The 24,155-nt window shown below is 46.7% G+C and overlaps 1 protein-coding gene across 1 annotated transcript in view; it reads right to left on the bottom strand.

The window, feature by feature from the left end:
- The window catches only part of CCDC88B (coiled-coil domain containing 88B), a 55,497-nt gene extending 33,071 nt beyond the window's left edge, over positions 1-22,426 (bottom strand). Inside the window, exons 1-9 of the mRNA XM_067472675.1 lie at positions 22,371-22,426; positions 17,938-18,021; positions 15,621-15,752; positions 14,250-14,374; positions 10,137-10,218; positions 6,758-6,916; positions 4,860-5,006; positions 2,667-2,805; positions 38-210 (exon numbers count right to left, since the gene is read on the bottom strand). Of these exons, the coding sequence (XP_067328776.1) occupies positions 38-210; positions 2,667-2,805; positions 4,860-5,006; positions 6,758-6,916; positions 10,137-10,218; positions 14,250-14,374; positions 15,621-15,752; positions 17,938-18,021; positions 22,371-22,412 (1,083 nt within the window). The 5' untranslated portion in view covers positions 22,413-22,426. The remainder of the gene's footprint in view (positions 1-37; positions 211-2,666; positions 2,806-4,859; positions 5,007-6,757; positions 6,917-10,136; positions 10,219-14,249; positions 14,375-15,620; positions 15,753-17,937; positions 18,022-22,370) is intronic.
- Positions 22,427-24,155: the final 1,729 nt, after the last annotated feature.

Raw genomic sequence — 24,155 nt, 5'->3', positions numbered from 1 at the left:
TATTTTCTCCTTGTTATTTCTGCCTTTGTTGCCATACCTTTCCATCAAGGATTGTGTTCTCCGACGCCGGGTCCAAACTCTCAGATCCAGCCATTCTCTCAAACATCTCCTGCAGCCTCCGACGCAATTTCTGGTTCTCTTGCTCCAGGGCCAGCAACCGACCCGACTCCTTCATTTCGTAGCCCAAAAAAATGGAAATGTCAGATGTTTCTGGAAAAGAGGGCGGAAATGGATATATAAAATAGGCTCTACTGGGTTAATGCTAGGGGCATTATCGTCCACACCATAGGAAACCCCTTTTAAGTAGGAAACACGTGTTTTAAGAAGATTTTATGAGGACTTCATGCCAGTTACATATCCACCTCATCATACCAGGATCTCTCCTTTCCATATATAACAGTGGTTCCCAACCTGTGGTCCATGGACCACTATTGGTCCACAAGAATGAAAATATGGTCCGTGGCTTCACCATTACAACACCATTGCCTCAAAACCACGTGGCAACACGAGCGATTGGTCTCGCAAAACTCTCTTATAGTGCCAAGGCAACAGAGATGTTGGGAGGGGAGAGGATGACTACCCACGAAAGATTGCTACCATCATATCAGCTCTAGATTACAAAATATGGTTTTCTGTGGTTGAGCAGATGGCGACTACTGGATGGCATATGTTCTGTATCAGAAATGAGAACTGATGTGGTCAATCCATTTCAATTTTCTGAATCAGCACCCCAGATAACCAAACTAAATCTAAAGTTGACCAAAAACTGATTCACAACCCTTTTGGTACTAATGTTGGAGAGTGGACCCTGGTCAAGTGGTCGCTGTTCATGTGGTCCCTGGTCAAGTGGTCCCTGGTCAAAGTGGTCCCTGGTTAAGTAGTTCCTGTTCAAGTGGTCCCTGCTCAAGTAGTCCCTGGTCAAGTGGTCCCTGTTCAAATGGTCCCTAGTCAAAGTGGTCCCTGGTCAAGTGGTCCCTGGTCAAAGTGGTCCCTGGTTAAGTAGTTCCTGTTCAAGTGGTCCCTGCTCAAGTAGTCCCTGGTCAAGTGGTCCCTGTTCAAATGGTCCCTAGTCAAAGTGGTCCCTGGTCAAGTGGTCCCTGGTCAAAGTGGTCCCTGGTTAAGTAGTTCCTGTTCAAGTGGTCCCTGCTCAAGTAGTCCCTGGTCAAGTGGTCCCTGTTCAAGTAGTCCCTGGTCAAGTAGTCCCTGGTCAAGTAGCCCCTGGTCAAGTAGTCCCTGGTCAAGTACTCCCTGGTCAAGTGGTCCCTGTTCAAGTAGTCCCTGGTCAAGTGGTCCCTGGTCAAGTGGTCCCTGTTCAAGTAGTCCCTGGTCAAGTAGCCCCTGGTCAAGTGGTCCCTGGTCAAGTACTCCCTGGTCAAGTGGTCCCTGGTCAAGTACTCCCTGGTCAAGTGGTCCCTGGTCAAGTAGTCCCTGGTCAAAGTGGTCCCTGGTCAAGTGGTCCCTGGTCAAGTGGCCCCTGGTGAAGTAGTCCCTGGTGAAGTAGTCCCTGGTCAAGTGGTCCCTGGTCAAAGTGGTCCTTGGTCAAGTGGTCCCTGGTCAAAGTGGTCCCTCATTAAGTGGTGCCTCGTTAAGCGATCCCTGATCAAGTGGTCCCTGGTCAAAGCGGTCCCTGGTCAAAGTAGTCCCTGGTTAAGTAGTCCCTGGTGAAATGGTCCCTGTTCAAGTGGTCCCTGGTCAAATGGTCCTTGGTGGACCCTGGTCAAGTGGTCCCTGGTCAAGTGGTTCCTGGTCAAAGCGGTCCCTGGTCAAGTGGTCCCTGGTCAAAGCGGTCCCTGGTTAAGTGGTCCCTGGTCAAAGTGGTCCCTGGTCAAAGCGGTCCCTGGTCAAGTAGTCCCTGTTCAAATGGTCCCTGTTCAAATGGTCCCTGGTCAAAGCGGTCCCTGGTCAAGTGGTCCCTGGTCAAGTGGCCCCTGGTGAAGTAGTCCCTGGTGAAGTAGTCCCTGGTCAAGTGGTCCCTGGTCAAAGTGGTCCTTGGTCAAGTGGTCCCTGGTCAAAGTGGTCCCTCATTAAGTGGTCCCTCGTTAAGTGATCCCTGATCAAGTGGTCCCTGGTCAAAGTGGTCCCTGGTCCAGTAGTCCCTGGTCAAAAAAAGGTTGGGGACCACTGGTATATAATAATGCACCTTTGACTTATCACATGACAGAGGCATGACTCCTCCCAATCTGGAAGACGTTCCCTCACATCACCATCTTCCATTTAAAAAACAAAATATTTGACACATCTTGTGCAACCACCACAACCACACGAGTCCATGACCTGCGTCCAAATGGAGGAACATTCAAAACATTTCGCAGACCTCCCAATCTGTTCAACCAATCCAATAGAAAAAAACACAATTTGCTAAACCACTTATTTCATTGGGAAACCCATGACTGGATAATAGATTCCCATCTTATCAAAGGTAAGATCTGGTCAAGTGGTCCCTGTTCAAGTGGTCCCTGGTCAAGTGGTCCTTGGTGGACCCTGGTCAAGTGGTCCCTGGTAGATCTTTGCTTGTGGCTTGCTATGGGTTACCAATGAAAGAGACCTTGCGTCTTGTGATGGGACCCATATGCAAAGGGTGTCAGAGACAGGGTTTGTGACTGTGTGATAAGGTCCTGGGATCCAAGCCATTTGTGAGTTGCAAGAAGCAGATCCAGTGAACTCACCCTTTGGAAGGCAGTCTTGGTCCACTTCTTCTGAGCGGAGGGCATCAAGGGGCTCTTTCAATCCTTGCTCTAGCTGCCTCTCGAGATCCAGGTTTTCTCTCAAAAGCTCTTCTCTCTGGTGGGAGATCTGGTCTCGTTCCTGCAGACAGAACCTGAGCTTAATCTTGTCCAGAATCATCACAAAGACGCCCAGTAGGATGGGTTACCTGGCCAACTTACAAAGAGTTATTGAAGAAACAAGAAGGAAATTGGATTCTAAAATCTCGAGAGGAAATAAATAATTCAAAAATGTCTCCTGGCTCCAAAACAACTAAATAAAAGAATATTTTGGGGAATTCAAAAAGTGGCCTCAGTTGCTGAGAATTTTTGAGTTTCTAAAGAAAGACTCCCGCAGTCCGCCCAGACAAAAAGGAAAGCACATCTTACATTTTATTATTATTATTATTATTATTATTATTATTATTATTATTAAACTTTATTTGTACCCCGCTAGCATCTCCAAAAGGACTCGATGCGGCTTACAAAGGCCTCAACACAACAACAGCAAACAATAACAATACAATACAAAGCAAATTAAAAACATAAGCAATAACAAAACATTACACCATTACGCAATAAAAACCAGGGCCGGGCCAGTGATGGGTACAGGTTAAAAAAGTGCTGGGTGTGACAGGAGGTATGTTGGGATTCTGGGCAAGCGCAATGTGCAGAGAGTCTTAAACTCTAGTAAAGTGCTTCTGGGACAGAGTGCTGGGGGTTATCCTATTCCAGAAAGGCACATCGGAATAGCCAGGTCTTCAAGTTCTTCCTAAAGACTGCCAATGTGGGTGCTAGTCTAATGTCTTTGGGGAGGGTGCTCCAAAGTTGGGGGGCAACCACAGAGAAGGCCCTGTCCCTCGTCCCCACCAAACGCGCCTGCGACGCAGGTGGGATCGCGAGCAGGGCCTCTCTGGATGAACGAAGGGAGCGCGTGGGTTCATAAACGGAGATGCGGTCACGCAGGTAGGCAGGTCCCAAATTGTTTAGGGCTTTGTAGGTGAGCACCTGCACCTTGAATTGGGTTCGGTAGGTAAACGGCAGCCAATGGAGCTCTCTCTGTTGACCTCTCTCTGTAAGGAGCGACAGTTAACATCCTGGCTGCCGCCCGTTGGACCAGTTAGAATTTCCTAGCCGTTTTCAAGGGCAGCCCCATGTAGAGCGCATTACAGTAATCCAATCTAGAGGTGACTAAGGCATGGACCACCCCGGCCAGATCAGCCTTCGCGAGGTACGGTCGCAGTTGGAGCACAAGTCTCAATTGTGCAAAAGGCCTACTAGACATCGCCAACGCCTGAGCCTCAAGCGTAAGTGATGAATCCAAGAGGACTCCCAAACTGCGGACCTGTGACTTCAGGGGGAGTGTAACCCCGTCCAGCACAGGTTGCCATCCTATACCCCGATCCGGTTTACGATCGACCAGGAGGACCTCTGTCTTGTCGGGATTGATCTTCAGCTTGTTCTTCCTCATCCAGATAGACACAGGGGCCAGGCACTCGTCCAGCACTCGAGGGGCCTCCTTGGAATTAGGTGGAAATGAGTAGTAGAGTTGTGTGTCATCTGCGTAGAGATGGCACCTAACTCCAAAACTCCGGATGACCTCTCCCAGCGGTTTCATGTAGATGTTGAAAAGTGTGGGAGACAAAATAGAGCCTTGTGGGACCCCACAGGTCAACGGCCAGGGGTCCGAGCAGGCGTCTCCCAGCTTCACTATCTGAGATCGACCCTCCAGGAAGGACTGGAGCCACGACAAAACCGTGCCCCTGAGACCCATCCCGGAGAGTCGTCCCAGAAGGATACCATGATCGATGGTATCGAAAGCCGCTGAGATGTCCAAGAGAACCAACACAGTCACACTCCCCCTGTCCAGCTCTCTACGGAGGTCATCCACCAAGGCGACCAAGGCCGTCTCAGTGCCGTGGCCAGGCCTGAAACCAGATTGTGACTGATCTAGGTAGTTGTTGTCATCTAGAAAACCCTGGAGCTGGGAGCTTCTAAAGAAAGACACCCGCAGTCCTCCCAGACAAAGAGGAAAGCACATCTTACGTTTTATTTTTATAGGATCTGGGTGTGACGGCACAAGTTGTAGGATTGAATATAAAGACTGCAGAGAGTCAAGGAAGGGTTCTCAATGGGGACCACATCTCTGCTTCTCACCTCTTTCATCTGATTCAAGCTGCTTTGCAGGTGTTTCTTCTCTGCTTCCAGATGTTTCACCTGCTGGCTTCGGGCACAAGCTGCTTCCAGTTGCTCCTCCAGCATGGCCTTGGTGTCCAGCAGAGCCTGAGAAAATTCGCGTTCTTCCTACCAACCCAAAAGCACTCCATCAAACAAAGAAACAGAACCAACTCTTGAGTAGAGTTTGGGCCAGATCATAGTTTGGATTCAAGGCAGGTAGGTTGACAATACCGTATATACTTGAAGATAAGCCCAGTTTTTCAGACCTTTTTATGGGTCGAGGTTGCACCTCAGAATAGATTCACCTTGCTGAAATCACTAGAACTGCACACAGTTTCAAGTCTTTGTAGTTTATTGAAAAATAAAAGATGAAAAGTTTAAAAAGCAAGTAATCTTCCAAAGATCAATAGAACATCTATCTATCTATCTATCTAATAAAAGAGAGTGTTTGTATCGGACAGAGGAAGGAAGGGTGGTGTATGTGGCAGCGTTCTGATTGGCTGCCACTGTGGTCTCTGATTGGTCAGCCTGAAAGTTCCAAGATTCCGATTGGCTGGGCAGCGGTGCTATTTGCATATGGTCTCTGATTGGCCAGCTTCAATAGGAGCCCCTGGTGGAGGAAAGAGTTCATGGCAGAAATGGGGACATGAGAAGGAAATTTGCATATGGTCTCTGATTGGCCAGCCTCAATTCCAAGATTCCAAGATGACAGAGAGGAAAGGAAAAGGCCAGAGGGGGCGGAGTCAGACAATTACCAATACAGACCAGACTTGGCACACAGAGCCTGCAAGACCCACTGGACATCCTACTGCAGTTTGGAGGAGGATGAACCATGGATGATGGGACCTGCAGTACCATCACTCACATTCTGAGACCGCTGTTAACCTCATCCCATGACTGATCAGGACCAAATTTGGCACATAGACCTCTCATGACCCACTTTACGTCCTGGTGTGGTTTGGCCAGGGATGGACCATGGATTATGGGACTTGCAGTAACTTTGCTCAATTCTTGAGACCACTGCAACCCTCATCCAATTACCAATAAAGACCAAACTTGGCACACTGAGTCTCCATGATGCACTCTACATCCTGGTGCATTTTGGAGGAGGATGCACCATGGACGATGGGACTTGCAATACCTGCACTCCCTTCCTAAGACCATTACAACTGTCAACAATGATGGATCAGGACCACAATTTACACAGAGAGCCCGCATGACCCTCTCTCCATCCTGGTGCAGTTTGGAGGACGATGGACCACAGATGATGGGACTCACAGTACCTTCACTAACTTCCTGAGACCACTGCGAGCCATATAAATAACTGATAAACACCAACCTTGATATACAATTCCTTTCTCTAATAACCCGGGCAGCGCCGGGTCCCCAAGCTAGTGTATGTAATAAAAGTCAGTGTTTGTATGCGGAGGGAGGGAGGGCGGTGTATGTGGCAGCTTTCTGATTGGCTGCCACTTTCACAAGCCAATGTGACTGCTACGAATGGTAAACCTGGACTAAACTTGGCACACATAACCCCCATGACCCAGTTTATATCCTGGTACGGTTTGGGGGAGTTGTACCATGGATTATGGGATTTGTAGTACTTTCAAACACAAATATATACACACACAAAGCACATATACACAGACTGGGCCAATCCTTGCACTAAAGCCATTGGGTCCATAGCATGCACGGGGAAACTTCAGCCCTCCAGGTGTTTTTGAGTGCTTTGATGGTGTCTTCCTGCCTGGCAGAATGGGGTTGGACTGGATGGCCCTTGGGGTCTCTTCCAACTCTAGGATTCTATGATAGAGAAATTTTGTGCAAAACTGGCTAAACTAACCAAACAGGGCTAGCTCTCTCTCGGCAGAACTTACCTTCAGCTGGGCTTGGTATTGCTCCAATACAGGCAGCCTCCCTCGCAAGGCTGCCAGCTCCGTCTGAAGCCGTTCTGTCCGCAAGACTTTCTCCCGTAGGGCATCCAGTTCATCCCGGTACAAAACGGTGAGGCGGGCCTCGCTGGTCAACCTTCGATTCTGGAGAATGCAGACGAGAGGAAGGGCACATCTACACGAGCCATTTCATACCATTTGACATCATGGTGCTTGTATGACACATGTCATGAACGTGTGCACTTTCAATTGAGAAAACCCAAATCTGGAAATACTCTGACATTGAGTCCTTAATGAGCATTAGTGCACTTAAGAGTTGGATTGTGAGAGCCGTTCAGCAGTGGAACTCTCTGCCCCAGAGTGTGGTGGAGGCTCCTTCTTTGGTGGCTTTTAAACAGAGGCTGGATGGCCATCTGTCAGGGGTGCTTTGAATGCAATTTTCCTGCTTCTTGGCAGAATAGGGTTGGACTGGATGGCCCAGGAGGTCTCTTCCAACACTTAAGTGCACTAATGCTCATTAAGGACTCAATGTCAGAGTATTTCCAGATTTGGGTTTTCTCAATTTAAAGTGCACACGTTCATGACATGTGTCATACAAGCACCATGATCCACGGACCATGAACATGCACTCCAGACCAATTATTATTAGTATCATTAGTATTTATTCCAGGAAGCACTGCCTGAATATCAAGAAAAAGTAGGCGCTAGAAACAATATCATACAAAAACTGACTGGCACAGCCTGGGGATCACAAACAGACACAGTGAAGACATCTGCCCTTGCGCTGTGCTACTCTGCTGCTGAGTATGCATGCCCAGTGTGGAACACATCTCACCACACTAAAACAGTGGATGTGGCTCTTAATGAAACATGCCGCATTATCACGGGGTGTCTGCGCCCTACACCACTGGAGAAATTACACTGCTTAGCCGGTATCGCACCACCTGACATCCGCTGGGAAGTGGCAGCCAATAGTGAAAGGACCAAGGCAGAGACATCTCCAGCTCATCCCCTGTTTGGGTATCAGCCAGCACGTCAACGACTTAAATCCAGACATAGTTTTCTAAGATCTACAGAGACACTCGCTGGAACACCTCAGCAAGCAAGAGTCCAAAAGTGGCAGGCTCAAACCCAGCACCTCAACCAATGGCTGATACCAAATGAGATACTCCCCCCTGGGCACACAGAAGACCGGGCAACTTGGAATGCACTGAACAGACTGCGCTCTGGCACCACGAGATGCAGAGCCAACCTTCAGAAATGGGGCCACAAAGTGGAATACTCAACATGCGAGTGTGGAGAGGAGCAAACCACTGACCACCTGCTGCAATGCAACCTGAGCCCAGCCACATGCACAATGGAGGACCTTCTTGCAGCAACACCAGAAGCACTCCAAGTGGCCAGATACTGGTCAAAGGACATTTAACCAACTACCAAACTCACAAGTTTTGTATTTGTCTATTTGTTTGCTTTGTTCTGTTAGAAATGTAATATAATGGACTGGTTGCTCTGACACGACAAATAAAGTATGCTGATGACAACGTCGTCTGTGCGCATTCAGAAGAAGATCTACAAGCCACTCTAAACACCTTTGCAGAAGCATACACGAAGCTTGGACTGTCACTGAACATCGAGAAAACCAAAGTGCTGTTCCAGCAGGCACCAGCCATCCCCTCCCCAGTGCCAGAGATACAGCTTAATGGTGTAACATTAGAAAATGTTGACCATTTCCGCTACCTTGGCCGCCACCAAAGTCAACATCGACGCCGAAACACAACACTGCCTGAGCTCTGCGAGTGCAGCATTTTCCCGAATGAAGGAGAGAGTGTTTGAGGACTGAGACATCCGTAGGGATACCAAGGTGCTTGTCTACAAAGCTATTGTCCTCCCAACCCTGCTATACACCTGTGAGACATGGACTGTCTACAGATGTCAACATTGACACCGAAATACAACACTGCCTGAGCTCTGTAAGTGCAGCATTTTTCTGAATGAAGCAGAGAGTGTTTGAGGACCGGGACATCCGTAGAGAGACTAAGGGGCTTGTTTATAAAGCTATTGTCCTCCCAACCCTGCTATACGCCTGCAAGACGTGGACTGTCTACAGACATCAACATTGTCTCTGAAATACAACACCGCCTGAGCTCTGCGAGTGCAGCATTTTCCCGAATGAAGCAGAGAGTGTTTGAGGACCGGGACATCCGTAGGGATACTAAAGTGCTTGCTTATAAAGCTATTGTCCTCCCAACCCTGCTATATGCCTGCAAGACGTGGACTGTCTACAGACATCAATATTGTCTCTGAAATACAACACCGCCTGAGCTCTGCGAGTGTAGTATTTTCCCGAACGAAGCAGAGAGTGTTTGAGGACTGGGACATCCGTAGGGATACCAAGGTGCTTGTCTACAAAGCTATTGTCCTCCCAACCCTGCTATACACCTGTGAGACATGGACTGTCTACAGACATCAACATTGACACTGAAATACAACACCGCCTGAGCTCTGCGAGTGCAGCATTTTCCCGAATGAAGCAGAGAGTGTTTGAGGACCGGGACATCCGTAGGGATACCAAGGTGCTTGTCTATAAAGCTATTGTCCTCCCAACACTGCTATATGCCTGCAAAACGTGGACTGTCTACAGACGTCACATGCAACTCCTGGAACGATTCCATCAGCGCTGCCTCCGGAAAATCCTGCAAATCTCTTGGGAAGACAAGTGGACGTCAGCGTGCTGGAAGAAGCAAAGACCACCAGCTTTGAAGCGATGGTCTTCCGCCATCAACTCTGCTTGTCCGGATGCCTGACCACCGTCTCCCAAAGCAGTTGCTCTACTCTGAACTTAAGAACGGAAAACGGAACGTTGGTGGACAGGAAAAGAGATTTAAAGACGGGCTCAAAGCCAACCTTAAAAACTCTGGCATAGACACTGAGAACTGGGAAGCTCCGGCCCTTGAGCGCTCCAGCTGGAGGTCAGCTGTGACCAGCAGTGCTGCAGAATTCGAGGAGGCACGAGCGGAGGGTGAAAGAGAGAAACGTGCCAGGAGGAAGGCGCGTCAAGCCAACCCTGACCGGGACTGCCTTCCACCTGGAAACCAATGCCTTCACTGTGGGAGAAGATGCGGATCAAGAATAGAGCTCCACAGCCACCTACGAACCCACAAGGAAACGCATAATGGAAGACCATCTTACTCGTCCAACGAGGAATCGCCTAAGTAAGTAAGTAATCAATATATTTTCCGCGTGGTTCCATGTAAGACTTGTTTGCTTGAGGGCAAGATGCGAACAACTGTTATCAGTGTTAACTATTCGAGATGCAAACAACTGTTGTCGATGTAACTGTGAAAAGGCACTTCTGTCGTCCTACCTCTTCGCGCATGTGTTGAAGCTGTGCCTCCAAATCCTTCAGTTCATCCTGCAGATCTAGCTGCTCCTCCATCTTCTCTTCTCTGGTGGTGAGAGTTGCTTTATTATATTTATTTACTTATTGAACACATTTATATTTTGCCTTTTCCAAATCTATATCAATAAAAATGTAATGTTCGTTTGTGGGATGCACATAACTCAAAACCACTGGACAAACTGACACCAAAGTTGGACACAAGACACCTCTCGGGCCAATGAGTGGCCATCACTCATAAAAACACTGAAAAACACAACAGAAGGGACATAAAAAGCAAAAAAACAAACAAACCCCAAACAATTACAACACATGTGCAAAACCACATATATATTCTCAAACACACACATATACACACAAAACACATACACAGAAAGGGGGAAGGAGGAAGGAAGGAGAGAAAGAGGGAAAGAAGGAGGGAAGGAGAGAAAGAAGGAAAGAAAGAAAGGTAGAGAAGGAGGGAGAGAAAGAGGGAAAGAAGGAGGGGAGGAGAGAAAGATGGAAAGAAAGAAAGGGGTAGAGAAGGAAGGAAGGCGAGAAGGCGGGAGAGGAGGGAGAGAAAGAGGGAAAGAAGGAGGGAAGGAGAGAAAGAAAGAAAGGGAGAGAAGGCGGGAGAGGAGGGAGAGAAAGAGGGAAAGAAGGAGGGAAGGAGAGAAAGAAAGAAAGGGAGAGAAGGCGGGAGAGGAGGGAGAGAAAGAGGGAAAGAAGGAGGGAAGGAGAGAAAGATGGAAAGAAAGAAAGGGAGAGAAGGAGAGAAGGCAGGAGAGGAGGGAGAGAAAGAGGGAAAGAAGGAGGGGAGGAGAGAAAGATGGAAAGAAAGAGGGGTAGAGAAGGAAGGAAGGAGAGAAGGCGGGAGAGGAGGGAGAGAAAGAGGGAAAGGAGGGAAGGAGAGAAAGAAGGAAAGAAAGAGGGGTAGAGAAGGAAGGAAGGAGAGAAGGTGGGAGAGGAGGGAGAGAAAGAGGGAAAGAAGGAGTGAAGGAGAGAAAGAAGGAAAGAAAGAAATATAGAGAAGGTAGGAAGGAGAGAAAGAGGAAAAGAAGGAGGGAAGGAAAGAAAGAAAGGTAGAGAAGGAAGGAAAGAGAGAAGGAAATAAAAAAGTGAAAAACACAAGAGAGAGAGTAAGAGAGAGAGAGAAAATGGGGGGGGGGGCAAAAAGAAAGAAAGAAAGAAAGAAAGAAAGGGGACATATAACAAGAAAGGAAGAAAAGGAAGGAAGGCAAATGAAAAGAAAGGAACAGGAGGAGCGGAAGGAAGGAAGGAAGGAAGGAAGGAAGGAAGGAAGGAAGGAAGGAAAGAGGAGGGGCAAAAAGAAAGAAGGAAAAGAAAAGGGGGAAGAAACAAAAAAGGAAGAAATGGAAGAAAGGAAAGAAGGAAGGAAAGAAGGAAGGAAGGAAAGGAATAGGAGGAGCAAATAAAAAGAAAGAAAAAGGAGGGGCAAAAAGAAAGGAAAGGAAAGAAAGAAAGAAAGTAGAGGGACAAATAACAAGAAAGGAAGAAAAGGAAGGAAGGCAAATGAAAAGAAAGGAACAGGAGGAGCAAAAAGAAAGAAAGAAAGAAAGAAAGACGAAAAGGAGGAAAGAAGAGGGGCAAAAAGAAAGAAAGAAAAGAAAAGGGGGAACAAACAAAAAGGAAGGAAGGAAGGAAGGAAGGAAGGAAGGAAGGAAGGAAGGAAGGCAAATGAAAAGAAAAAAAGGAACAGGAGCAAATAAAATGAAAGAAAAAGGGACAAATAAAAAGAAAACAAGAAAAGGAAGGAAGGCAAATGAAAAGAAGGAAAGGAACAGGAGAAGCGGGAAGGAAGGAAGGAAGGAAGGAAGGAAGGAAGGAAGGAAGGAAGGAAAAAGACAAGGAAGGATGGAACCAAAGCGCAAAGGAAGTGAGAAAAGAAACAGGTATAGAAGGAAGGAAGAAAGAAGAGGAAGAAAAATAGAGAAAGAAGGAAAGAGGGAGGGAAGGAAGGAGAGAAAGAAAGGAGGCATACAGAACCCTGATGGCCAAATGAGGATACTGGAGGAGTTGGGGAGGGAATGACCCACCCGCGTGGGAATTGTAGTTCACCCTGCATCCAGCACACTCTGAACCCCATCAATAATGGATCTGGACCAAACTTGGCAAACAGACCCAACATGACCAACTGTGAATACAGGCGGAGTTTGGAAGTGGTTGCCTTCGGAATCTGGGAGTTGTAGTTCACCTGCATCCAGAGCACTCTGAACCCCATCAATAATGGATCTGGACCAAACTTGGCACACAGACCCAACATGACCAACTGTGAATACAGGCGGAGTTTAGAAGTGGTTGCCTTCGGAATCTGGGAGTTGTAGTTCACCTGCATCCAGCACACTCTGAACCCCATCAATAATGGATATGGACCAAACTTGGCACACAGACCCAACATGACCAACTGTGAATACAGGCGGAGTTTGGAAGTGGTTGCCTTCGGAATCTGGGAGTTGTAGTTCACCTGCATCCAGAGCACTCTGAACCCCATCAATAATGGATCTGGACCAAACTTGGCACACAGACCCAACATGACCAACTGTGAATACAGGCGGAGTTTAGAAGTGGTTGCCTTCGGAATCTGGGAGTTGTAGTTCACCTGCATCCAGCACACTCTGAACCCCATCAATAATGGATCTGGACCAAACTTGGCAAACAGACCCAACATGACCAACTGTGAATACAGGCGGAGTTTGGAAGTGGTTGCCTTCGGAATCTGGGAGTTGTAGTTCACCTGCATCCAGAGCACTCTGAACCCCATCAATAATGGATCTGGACCAAACTTGGCACACAGACCCAACATGACCAACTGTGAATACAGGCGGAGTTTAGAAGTGGTTGCCTTCGGAATCTGGGAGTTGTAGTTCACCTGCATCCAGCACACTCTGAACCCCATCAATAATGGATCTGGACCAAACTTGGCAAACAGACCCAACATGACCAACTGTGAATACAGGCGGAGTTTGGAAGTGGTTGCCTTCGGAATCTGGGAGTTGTAGTTCACCTGCATCCAGAGCACTCTGAACCCCATCAATAATGGATCTGGACCAAACTTGGCACACAGACCCAACATGACCAACTGTGAATACAGGCGGAGTTTAGAAGTGGTTGCCTTCGGAATCTGGGAGTTGTAGTTCACCTGCATCCAGCACACTCTGAACCCCATCAATAATGGATCTGGACCAAACTTGGCAAACAGACCCAACATGACCAACTGTGAATACAGGCGGAGTTTGGAAGTGGTTGCCTTCGGAATCTGGGAGTTGTAGTTCACCTGCATCCAGAGCACTCTGAACCCCATCAATAATGGATCTGGACCAAACTTGGCACACAGACCCAACATGACCAACTGTGAATACAGGCGGAGTTTAGAAGTGGTTGCCTTCGGAATCTGGGAGTTGTAGTTCACCTGCATCCAGCACACTCTGAACCCCATCAATAATGGATCTGGACCAAACTTGGCAAACAGACCCAACATGACCAACTGTGAATACAGGCGGAGTTTAGAAGTGGTTGCTTTCGGAATCTGGGAGTTGTAGTTCACCTGCATCCAGAGCACTCTGAACCCCATCAATAACGGATCTGGACCAAACTTGGCACACAGACCCAACATGACCAACTGTGAATACAGGTGGAATTTGAAAGTGGTTGTCTTCAGAATCTGGGAGTTGTAGTTCACCTGCATCCAGAGCACTCTGAACCCCATCAATAACGGATCTGGACCAAACTTGGCACACAGACCCAACATGACCAACTGTGAATACAGGCGGAGTTTGGAAGTGGTTGCCTTCGGAATCTGGGAGTTATAGTTCACCTGCATCCGGAGAAACTATGATCTCCACCAACAATGGACCGGGACCAAACTTGGCACAGATGAGACCCATGACCAAGTGAACATACTGCAGGAGTTTGGGGAAATTTAACTTGGGATTTGTAGTTCACCTTTATCCAGAAGGGTGAACCCAGCCAAGGGATGCTCAATCCCAATATTCTGCTTTGTTTTTGTATTTTCCAGTCCCTTGCTTTTTATGCCCCACAATATCTACCCGCCCTTTCCCCCAGTATTTTCAACTCACTCACAGTTGATGCTGCAGACGCCGGACTTGGGCCCGAGCTTCGGCCAACTGCACCCCAAGATGCTGGCAATTTTTATTTGTTGGAGAAACTGCCGGGGTTTCCTTTTCCTGCTGCAGATCCCATAGTTTCTGTTAAAGGGCAAAGGAATAGGTTCAAATGACAGGACCTAAACATTAGGACGAACTTCCTGACTGTAAGAGCTGCTCAACAGTGGAACTCACTGCCTCAGCATCTAGTGGAGGCTCCTTCTTTGGAGACTTTTAGACAGAGGTTGGATGGCCATCTGTCTGGTGTCCTTTAAGTGTCTTTTTCCTGCATGGCAGGGGGTTGGACTAGATGACCATTGCGGTCTCTTCCAATTCTATGATTCTATGAATGAAAAGGATAAAACCAGAAATACAAAGGTCTAGAATTACAATGTTAGGGGAGACTCCAAAGGCCATCCAGTCTGCAAAGACACCATCAAAGACCACAGACAGATGACCATTGATTGATGTGAGTTTTCCACCCTGTATGGTTATGTTCCAGTAGCAGTCTCTCCTGATGTTTTGCCCCCATCTATGGCTGGCATCCTCGGAGGTTGTGAGTTCTAGACAAGTGGGGTTTATATATCTGTGGAATGATGTCCAGGGTGGGAGAAAGAACTCTTGTCTGTTTGACAGGACAGTAAATAAAGAACAACAACATGCAGAAAAATCCAGACAGGAAACAATCAGGACCAGCTAACACCTCCCAACCAGGGGCGGCTCAACCCATTACGCAAAGTAAGCTTTCGCAGTGTAGTTGATTTTGCCCAGGGGCGCTCTTGAGGTGCTCTGGGGGGAAAAATAGACCTTGACATATGCGAGTTGTAGTTACTGGGATGTATAGTTCACCTACAATCAAGGAGCATTCTGAACTCCACCAATGATGGAATTGAACCAAATATGGCACACAGAACTCCCACGACGAACAGAAAATATATATTAGTGATTGGTTGGGTGGGGGCGCCAAAATACTGTTTGCTTACCGTTGAAAATTACCTCTGCTCCCAACAAAGGATTCCCCCAGGCAGCAATCAGCCAGGCTTTGAAGCTGCAAGGTCATTCAATACCAATCAAGGTAGCCAATTGCAACATTCACAGACAAGAGTTCATTCTCCCACCCTGGACATGATTCCACAGATATATCAACACCACTTGCCTAGTTTCCAACAGACATCACAACCTCTGAGGATGCCTGCTATAGATGTGGGCGAAACGTCAGGAGAGAATGCTTCTAGAACATGGCTAGACAGCCCAGAAAACTCACAGCAACCCAGTGATTCCAGCCAGTGTTTAAAAGCCTCCAGAGAAGGACCATACACTGGACTCCATGGAGCATACGTCACTCTACCTCCAAAGCCGCATCTCGTTGTTGCACCACTTTTGGGATTTGAGACATCACATCCTGCAGGAGCTCTTCCATCTCGTCTTGTTCCAGTTGCTTCCAGTGCAACTTCAGCACATTCTTGGGTTTCTGGGTTACCTTAGGAAAGGGGGGCAAGGTGGGAGTGTTAGAACACTTTGCAAGGTCCTCTTCTTGGACTCAAAGCGTGGAAACTGTAAAAGAGGCTACACTTTTCCGGGAGCTAGACAGGGGGAGTGTGTCCCTGTTGGTGCTCCTGGACCTCTCAGCGGACTTCGATACCGTCGACCACGGTATCCTTCTGGGGCGCCTTGCTGAAATGGGTCTTGGGGGCACTGCTCTGCAGTGGCTCCAGTCATTTCTGGAGGGCCGTACCCAGAAGGTGTTACTGGGGGACATCTGTTCAACACCACAGCCTTTGACTTGTGGGGTTCCACAGGGCTCTATACTGTCCCCCATGCTGTTTAATATCTACATGAAGCCGCTGGGTGAGATCATCCAGAGTTTCGGGGTGCGGTGTCATCTGTACGCAGATGATGTCCAACTCTGTCACTCCTTCCCACCTGCTACTAAGGAGGCTGTCGAGGTCCTGAACCGGTGCCTGGCCGCTGTAACGGTCTGGATGAGGGCGAACAAACTGAAACTAAATCCAGACAAGACAGAGGTACTCCTGGTTAGTTGCAAGGCCGAACAGGGTATAGGGTTACAGCCTGTGCTGAATGGGGTCGCACTCCATTGAAGGCGCAGGTGTGATCCTGGATTCATCGCTGAGCCTGGATCCCCAGGTTTCGGCGGTGACCGGGGGAGCATTTGCACAGCTTAGGCTCGTGCGCCAGCTGCGCCCGTACCTTGGGAAGTCTGACTTGGCCACGGTGGTACACGCTCTGGTCATATCCCGCCTTGACTACTGCAACGCTCTCTACGTGGGGCTGCCCTTGAAGACGGCCCGGAAGCTTCAGCTAGTCCAGCGCGCGGCAGCCATGTTACTAACAGGAGCAGGACGCAGGGAGCATACAACGCCCTTGTTGTTCCAGCTCCACTGGCTGCCGATCTGCTACCGGGCCCAATTTAAGGTGCTGGTGTTATCCTACAAAGCCCTAAACGGTTCCGGACCGCATCTCGGCCTATGAGCCCACGAGGACCTTGAGATCTACATAGGGACCACCAAACGCAGCGCCCAAACAAGAATCCAGGAACATGAAAGGCACTGCAGACTACGTCAACCAGAGAAGTCAGCCATAGCAGAGCACCTGATGAACCAGCCTAGACACAGCATATTATTTGAGAACACAGAAATGCTGGACCACTCTCACAACCACCATGTCAGACTACACAGAGAAGCCATTGAAATCCACAAGCATGTGAACAATTTCAACAGAAAGGAAGAAACCATGAAAATGAACAAAATCTGGCTACCAGTATTAAAAAATTCTAAAATTAAAACAGCAGAGAGAAAAACAGGCAGGGACATCTAATCACCTTTCATTAAGAGTTTGCTCCAGGCACAGTCAGCCCATTGTATGCTAATCAAGGTGGTCAGTTGAAAAGATTCACATCTAGCCCAACTTACAAAAGCCTTTTGTCTCACCCTGGTCAGTCCACAGATATATAAACCCCTTTTTTCCCAGCTCCAGCAGACCTCTGAGGAAGCCTGCCATAGATGCAGGCGAAACGTCAGGAGAAATGCCTCTAGAACATGGCCATATAGCCCGAAAAAACCCACAAGAACTGAGACCTTGAGATCGTCTGGGGAGGCCCTTCTCTCGATCCCGCCTGCCTCACAGGCACGTCTGGCGGGGACGAGAGAGAGGGCCTTCTCGGTGGTGGCCCCCCGGTTGTGGAACACCCTCCCTGTTGACATCAGACAGGCGCCCTCCCTTATGTCCTTCCGGAAGAGCCTGAAGACATGGCTATTCGAGAAGGCATTTAACTGAGTGCTACAGTAACTGGAAATGACAACTGGAACGGAATATGGATTACGAGATTGGTTATGATTCTACGATAAGACGGAGCGGATTATTTTAGTGTAATTAGATGACTATGTATTAGTGATATGTTGGTTTTTGTCGTCATGGCTTTATTGTAAATTGTCTTTTATATGTTGTACACCGCCGTGAGTCGCCCTAGGGCTGAGAACGGCGGTTAACAAATGCAGCAAATAAATAAATAAATAAATAAATACACTGAAATAAATTGACGAAGTGATAAATCAGCAAACTAATTCCAACAAAATGAACGGCACTACATGTTGTTGTTGTTGTTGTTGTTGTTGTTGTTATGAATCTGAAGAGCGGTGCATCAGTACCTCCTGGATGGCAGATGCCAAAGCAGCCTGGGTACCAATGTCTAGCGTCTGGATGCGTCCAATGATTTCTTCTCGTCGCTCACACTGTTGGAGGAACAAGAAGAAACATTCACTTCTTTGCATCTCTCTGAGTTGAGAAGCTCCTGAAATCAGACTCTGTGGGTGAATTAATCTGAAGTCGAGCATGTCGTCCCGTCCCCCCAATAAGGGATGGTAACTTATAGTTCTGCAAAGGGCAAGGGTACCAGACTGCACAAGGGGGTTAAGTTTTGGTCAACTTGCCAAGACACTAGCAACAACAAGGACCCCATGAGGCTTTCAGGGAAGAGCCTGGCCTTGGAGTCCCAGTCCTTGGAGGAAGTTATAGTTTCCCAAGGACTAAGGACCAGCTTGATCTTGGTGCTGCAAGAATCCATTCCTTGGCTCAGTGGAGATCACCAAGCACCCTTTTGTGACTGTTGGACTTCCTTCAATTTCTTTTTGGCTCTAAAGAACTCATTTTAACATCTGAACTTCCCCAGTATGAACTATGGACACATGTTTTATTAAAATTATTATTTTAATCAATTCCTCTGGCGGGCAGGGGGTGGGAAGGGATGCTTGATATGAATTTCTTTGGATTCCTATATTTCCCCATGTATTTTTCCTCACAAACCCCTTCCCCTCTTCGGGAAGGGGGAGCCAACGAGGAAGTTGCCCTTTGGCACTGAAAAGGGCAATCAGCGATCACAAAAACCCCATATCTTGGAACTCTTGCGTAGACAATAGAACTTGACATTCCTATTTGATTTCGGAGTTGGGACCGTCAAATTGGAATTTCTTTTGGCAAACTTTTTGATCATTTCACAATGGGAGCGAGACGACTCTCAGGAGGTCGCCTTCCCCAACTTCTTTCAAAACTCTTCATAACAAACATCCAACCCAAGCCTCACCTTTGTGCCTTATCTGATCATAGCAGGAATACCCGGATCAAGTAACCAACACCAATCACCCACCCATCACATAACAATAGAAGTTGGTTTCTCTAGCTGGCCGATTTCTCGGACACAGGAAACTCAGGACAGGAAACTCAGAATTCCATAATCCTATCATAGACGCTTTGTTTCTTTTCTATCCCGCCTCCCTCTTCCTGATTCGCTGAAGTGCCAGAGCGGTGGGAGCTTCCTGATAGGCTCCTGCGCAGCGGAGGAGCCCTGTAATTGTTCCTGGCGAGGGAAGGACGGCCGAGCCTCCTCCCAGCTGTTATCAGACCAGCCAATCACCAGCAAGCTGGGCGGGGGATGGGAAGCGGAAGTTTCAAAACTTTCAAACCTGTAAATTCCTATAAAAATGCCTCTGATCTCTGTAACCACATGCTCTGTAGGCGAATGATTGCTACGCTGCATCCTTTTCAGCTGAATCGCTAATAAAAGCACCTTGGTGCCACTTCTTCAAGTTTGGTGAGGTTTATTTCAAATTTTTAATTTAATAAAATGGCTGAAATCAGGCTTCTCTAGCTCGCCAAAGTAGCGATCCCTCTTTGGTGGGGTCCCAGGGTCCCTCCTCCTGAGGACGACCCTCCTAAACTTCCCATCAGCTTCATCTCTTGCATTTTCTCCTAGGGCTGCTGCAGATCTGCAAGAGCTCTGAAAATTAACAGTTTCAGAGGCCGGAAAGTCAGCCTACAGGCCTCTTTGCAACTATTGGCCTAGAGAGCAGCTCTTTGGGTTTAGAGCCCGCCCCTTCTCCTGGGCTTGAGATCTCCATTTTGGAATCTCCCCTGCCTTTTTAGTTAGAGAAGGAACTTCAGATGTGCTGGTGGTTGGTGAGGTTAGCTCTGGAAAAATCATTATAAGTACTACTATTGAGAACTAGGTAGAAAGATTGAGATAGATATTGAGGAATAGATAAAGAGATAAAGATAGTTATTGAGTATTGAGATAGATATTGAGAAATAGATAGAAAAATAAAGATAGTTATAGAGATATTGAGCTATAGATATTAAGACTATTAAGACTCTAGACCATGGCCATATAGCCCGAAAAAACCAACAACAACCCAAGAAATAAATATACAAAAAGAGGAGTAGTTTTTGAGTTATGTTAATCCCACAAACAAACATTATACACACACACACAAGCCGTCCCCTGTTATGCATTGCTGTGGCCCGGTCTGTGTATATTTGTTGTGTGTGTGTAAATATGTGTATATATGTGTACATATTTGTGTATATGTGTATCTATGTGGTTTTGAGCATGTACTGGAATGTATTCTTTATTTTTGGGGGGCTTTTTAAGTTTCTTCTGTTGCGTTCTTCAGTGTTTTTATGAGTGATGGTCACTCATTGGCCTGATAGATGTCTTGTGTCCAAATTTAGTGACAATTCGCCCAGTGGTTTTTGAGTTATGTTAATCCCACAAACGAACATGACATTTTTATTTTTTACTAGCCGTCCCCTGCCATGTGTTGTTGTGGCCCACATGGGGGTTCTGTGTGGGAGGTTTGGCCCAATTCTATCGTTGGTGGGGTTCAGAATGCTCTGTAATTGTAGGTGAACTATAAATCCCAGCAACTACAACTCCCAAATGTCAAGATTCCATTTTCCCCAAACTCCACCAGTGTTCACATTTGGGCATATTGAGTATTCTTGTAGAGTTTGGTCCAGATTTATCGTTGTTTGAGTCCACAGTGATCTCTGGATGTAGGTGAACTACAACTCCAACACTTAAGGTCAATGCCCACCAAACCCAGTATTTTCTATTGGTCATAGGAGAACTGTGTGCCAAGTTTGGTTCAATTCCATCGTTGGTGGGATTCAGAATGCTCTTTGATTGTAGGTGAACTATAAATCCCAGCAACTACAACTCCCAAATGACAAAATCAATATTTTTGAGTGAAGGACATACATTGGGTTGTTGTCTTGTGTCCAAATTTGGTGTCAATTTGTCCAGTGGTTTTTGAGTTATGTTAATCCCACAAACGAACATGACATTTTTATTTATATAGATACACAAATATACACACACACATATACACAAACCGGGCCACAACAACGCATGGCAGGGGGCGGCTAGTCTCTATATAAACTATAGGACGTAGACCAGCTCGTCCCATAGAAAAGCTTCTTTTCTCAAGAACATCCAGGGAAACAGAAATTCCAGGGAAAAGGTCCCAAGGCTCTGTCTGAGAGCTCACAGCCTCTCAGCCTCACAGCAATCAGAGGGAAAACAGCCCTGAAGTTTCAAAGAATTCTCTGAGGGAGGACAGCACTTTAAATCCACGGAACTCCAGCTGAAATATCTGCAAGCCTCGGCTGGTAGGTCTACTCGATACACAGACGCATTTGGAATCGGTAGTAGGACCCACACCGATGAGGCATAGATAGTAAACAGCCTGGGAGAGGTTAAATAGAGTTTTTTCCTACAGAGAAAGTACAGTTAATCAAAGTCAGGTGCCAGTCCATTGAGGACTAGACTAAGAAAGCCTTGAAGTGTTGTTTGAACCATTGGAGATTTGTTGTTTGTTCCATAATAAAGACTTTGTTGTATCATTAAAGACTCTAAAGACTATCACTTCAGAAAAATCCCTGAGCACCTCTCTTTGAGGCACCCTGGCTTCCAGCTGGGCTTAAAGTATACGTCCTATAGAAAAGACAGCTGTTACAGGCCCAGCGTGTGACAGAACACTGCGTCACTTTAGTATCATAGAAATATCAAATTCTATCTTTCAACATATAAAAGGCATGTCTCTGTATTTTGCTAGTGTGTATTTCATGTATGATGTATGTTTAAATGTAATATTATGTAGTAGAATTGTGATTGTAATAGATTTGTATGGCCAGGATGTATGTTTACACAAAAGAGCTGTGAGAATGTGACCCTGAGTTCTTGCTGTGTGAAGAATTTGGGAGTGTCAGAGATAACTCCTTTCCAGCTGCACTTTCTCTTTTGTGCCTATCTCTTTCACTTTGTGTTTTTTCGCCTCTGCTTGTTGATGGTGTGTGTTTATAAACTGCTCAAGTAAAGCTGAAACCTGCTTTTTACCGGTGATTCCAGAGTCCATTATTTTTAGCTTCTGTGATCCTTCTGCTAGTGCTAACATATTTTTCTCTAAAGAGCAGCATACAGCTTACAGCTTACATTCATCAATCAAGGGGCCTACTTTGACCTGTCAGAAAGGGAGGGGGATAAGCTCCGTACTTAGCTATAGCCTGGGCTATGTTGCACCAGTCTCTTTCTCTCTGGAATGTATAAATAACATGCCCCCCCCCCTTCTCCTCCCTTTCAATATTCCTTCTCTGTCCTGCTGACTTTCTTACACAGAGAGAACCTGATTTTTCTATACATTTCAGTGCTGGTAAAGTACATACAATATATGCATAAATAAATAAATAAATAAATATTTTTCCAATATCTCCCCATCAAAAATAGCTGAATTTGGGGTCCTTTCAATACCTGAACAGCGCTCCCCAGCAACAGCAGCAACAGCTTCTTCATCTCACCAACAGCCTGGGCTGGATCAAGGAAGAAAACATTAAAGTGGAGTGAAAAGGCACAACCCATTGCTGGACTAAACAAAAACTTTGCCAGAAAATTAAGTACAAATCCTGACCTGTATTCAACAAAAAATGATAGAGGTGAATGGAGGCATTCTGCCTTTTTGATCCATTGTTAACATACCTTCTCCTGACAAAAATTATAATATCACAATATAATATCTGGGCCAGAGTGAAGAGAGAGGGGGCCAGGCGACAGTTCCATCTTCTCTCCTGCATATGTCATCAGCTGGGGACCCCTCCCCGCAGCACCAACTGCCGCTCTGGGCCAGAGTGAAGAGAGAGGGGTCCAGGGGACAGTTCCATCTTGTCTCCTGCATATGTCATCAGTTGAGACCCCTCCCCGCAGCACCAACTGCCGCTCTGGGCCAGATTGAAGAGAGGGGGGGCCAGGGAACAGTTCCATCTTGTCTCCTGCATATGTCATCAGTTGAGACCCCTCCCCACAGCACCAACTGCCACTCTGGGCCAGAGTGAAGAGAGAGGGGGCCAGGGGACAGTTCCATCGTGACTCCTGCATATGTCACTAGTTGGGGACCCCTCCCCCCAGTACCAACTGCCGCTCTGGGCCAGAGTGAAGACAGAGGGGGCCAGGGGACAGTTCGATCTTGTCTCCTGCATATGTCCTCAGTTGAGACCCCCCAGCACCAACTGCTGCTCTGGGTCAGAGTGAAGAGAGAGGGGGCCAGGGGATGGTTCCATCTTGTCTCCTGTGCTATGCTAATAATATAATATAATATAATATAATATAATATAATATAATATAATATAAATGTATATTGTATATACATATAATATTTATTATATTATAATGTAATGCAATATAATGCTAATAATAATATGATATTATAATTATATATATTAAATGTAACATTACTGATAACATTACAATATAATGCTATAGTACAATATAGTAATATTTAACACTGATATTGTACTATGCTAATAATGTAATAAATTGTATGCATATATACCTTGTAAGCCACTCTGCGTCCCCTTCGAGGTGAAAAGAGCGGCATAGAAATGTCGTAAATAAATAAATAAATAAATAGTTGTATGACCCCAAATACTCTCCCTACCTGTAAGGGGGTCTTGAGCCAGGAGATGAACATTGGGTGGTGAGAAAATAACAAGTTGTTGCAGATCATTCTGGGAGGAAAGGAGGAGAGACAATTATAGCTCATCCAGCGCTATGGACATCCTTCCGTTATCGATGTTTCCATTCACGTGCTTACTAAGTCTTCAAATTCTTTCCCTTGTTTCCCCTTCCAATACTTTGTATGAGGAATTGTCAAAGGCTTTCATGGCCGGAATCACTGGGTTGTTGTAGGTTTTTTCGGGCTATATGGCCATGTTCTAGAGGCATTCTCTCCTGACGTTTTGCCTGCATCTATGAACTTGCCAAGTGAATCATGAGCAAGGGCTTTGGATTCCTGTTGCGTGGCTCCCATCGCAACTGAGGAACTCGCTGCTACTTGAATATCTTCTGTCCTGGTTGCTATGGAATCTACTTCTTTAACTCAATAGTGGTGTGCTCGCATTCTTGCTTGGATTTCTGCCAGCATCTAAGAGATATCTTCCATTTTCCCAAACTGTTACTCAACCGCTCGTCTTCCGATTTCTATTCAACCTTCTAGTTTTTAAAAGAGCAAGAATTTGGGCTCCTTTTGAAAGGATTTTATAG

This window comes from Anolis sagrei, chromosome 12, assembly GCF_037176765.1.
Source record: "Anolis sagrei isolate rAnoSag1 chromosome 12, rAnoSag1.mat, whole genome shotgun sequence".
Taxonomy (NCBI): Eukaryota; Metazoa; Chordata; class Lepidosauria; order Squamata; family Dactyloidae; genus Anolis; species Anolis sagrei.
The sequence above is the reverse complement of the archived record's forward strand: the minus strand, read 5'-3'. Positions and strand labels throughout refer to the sequence as shown.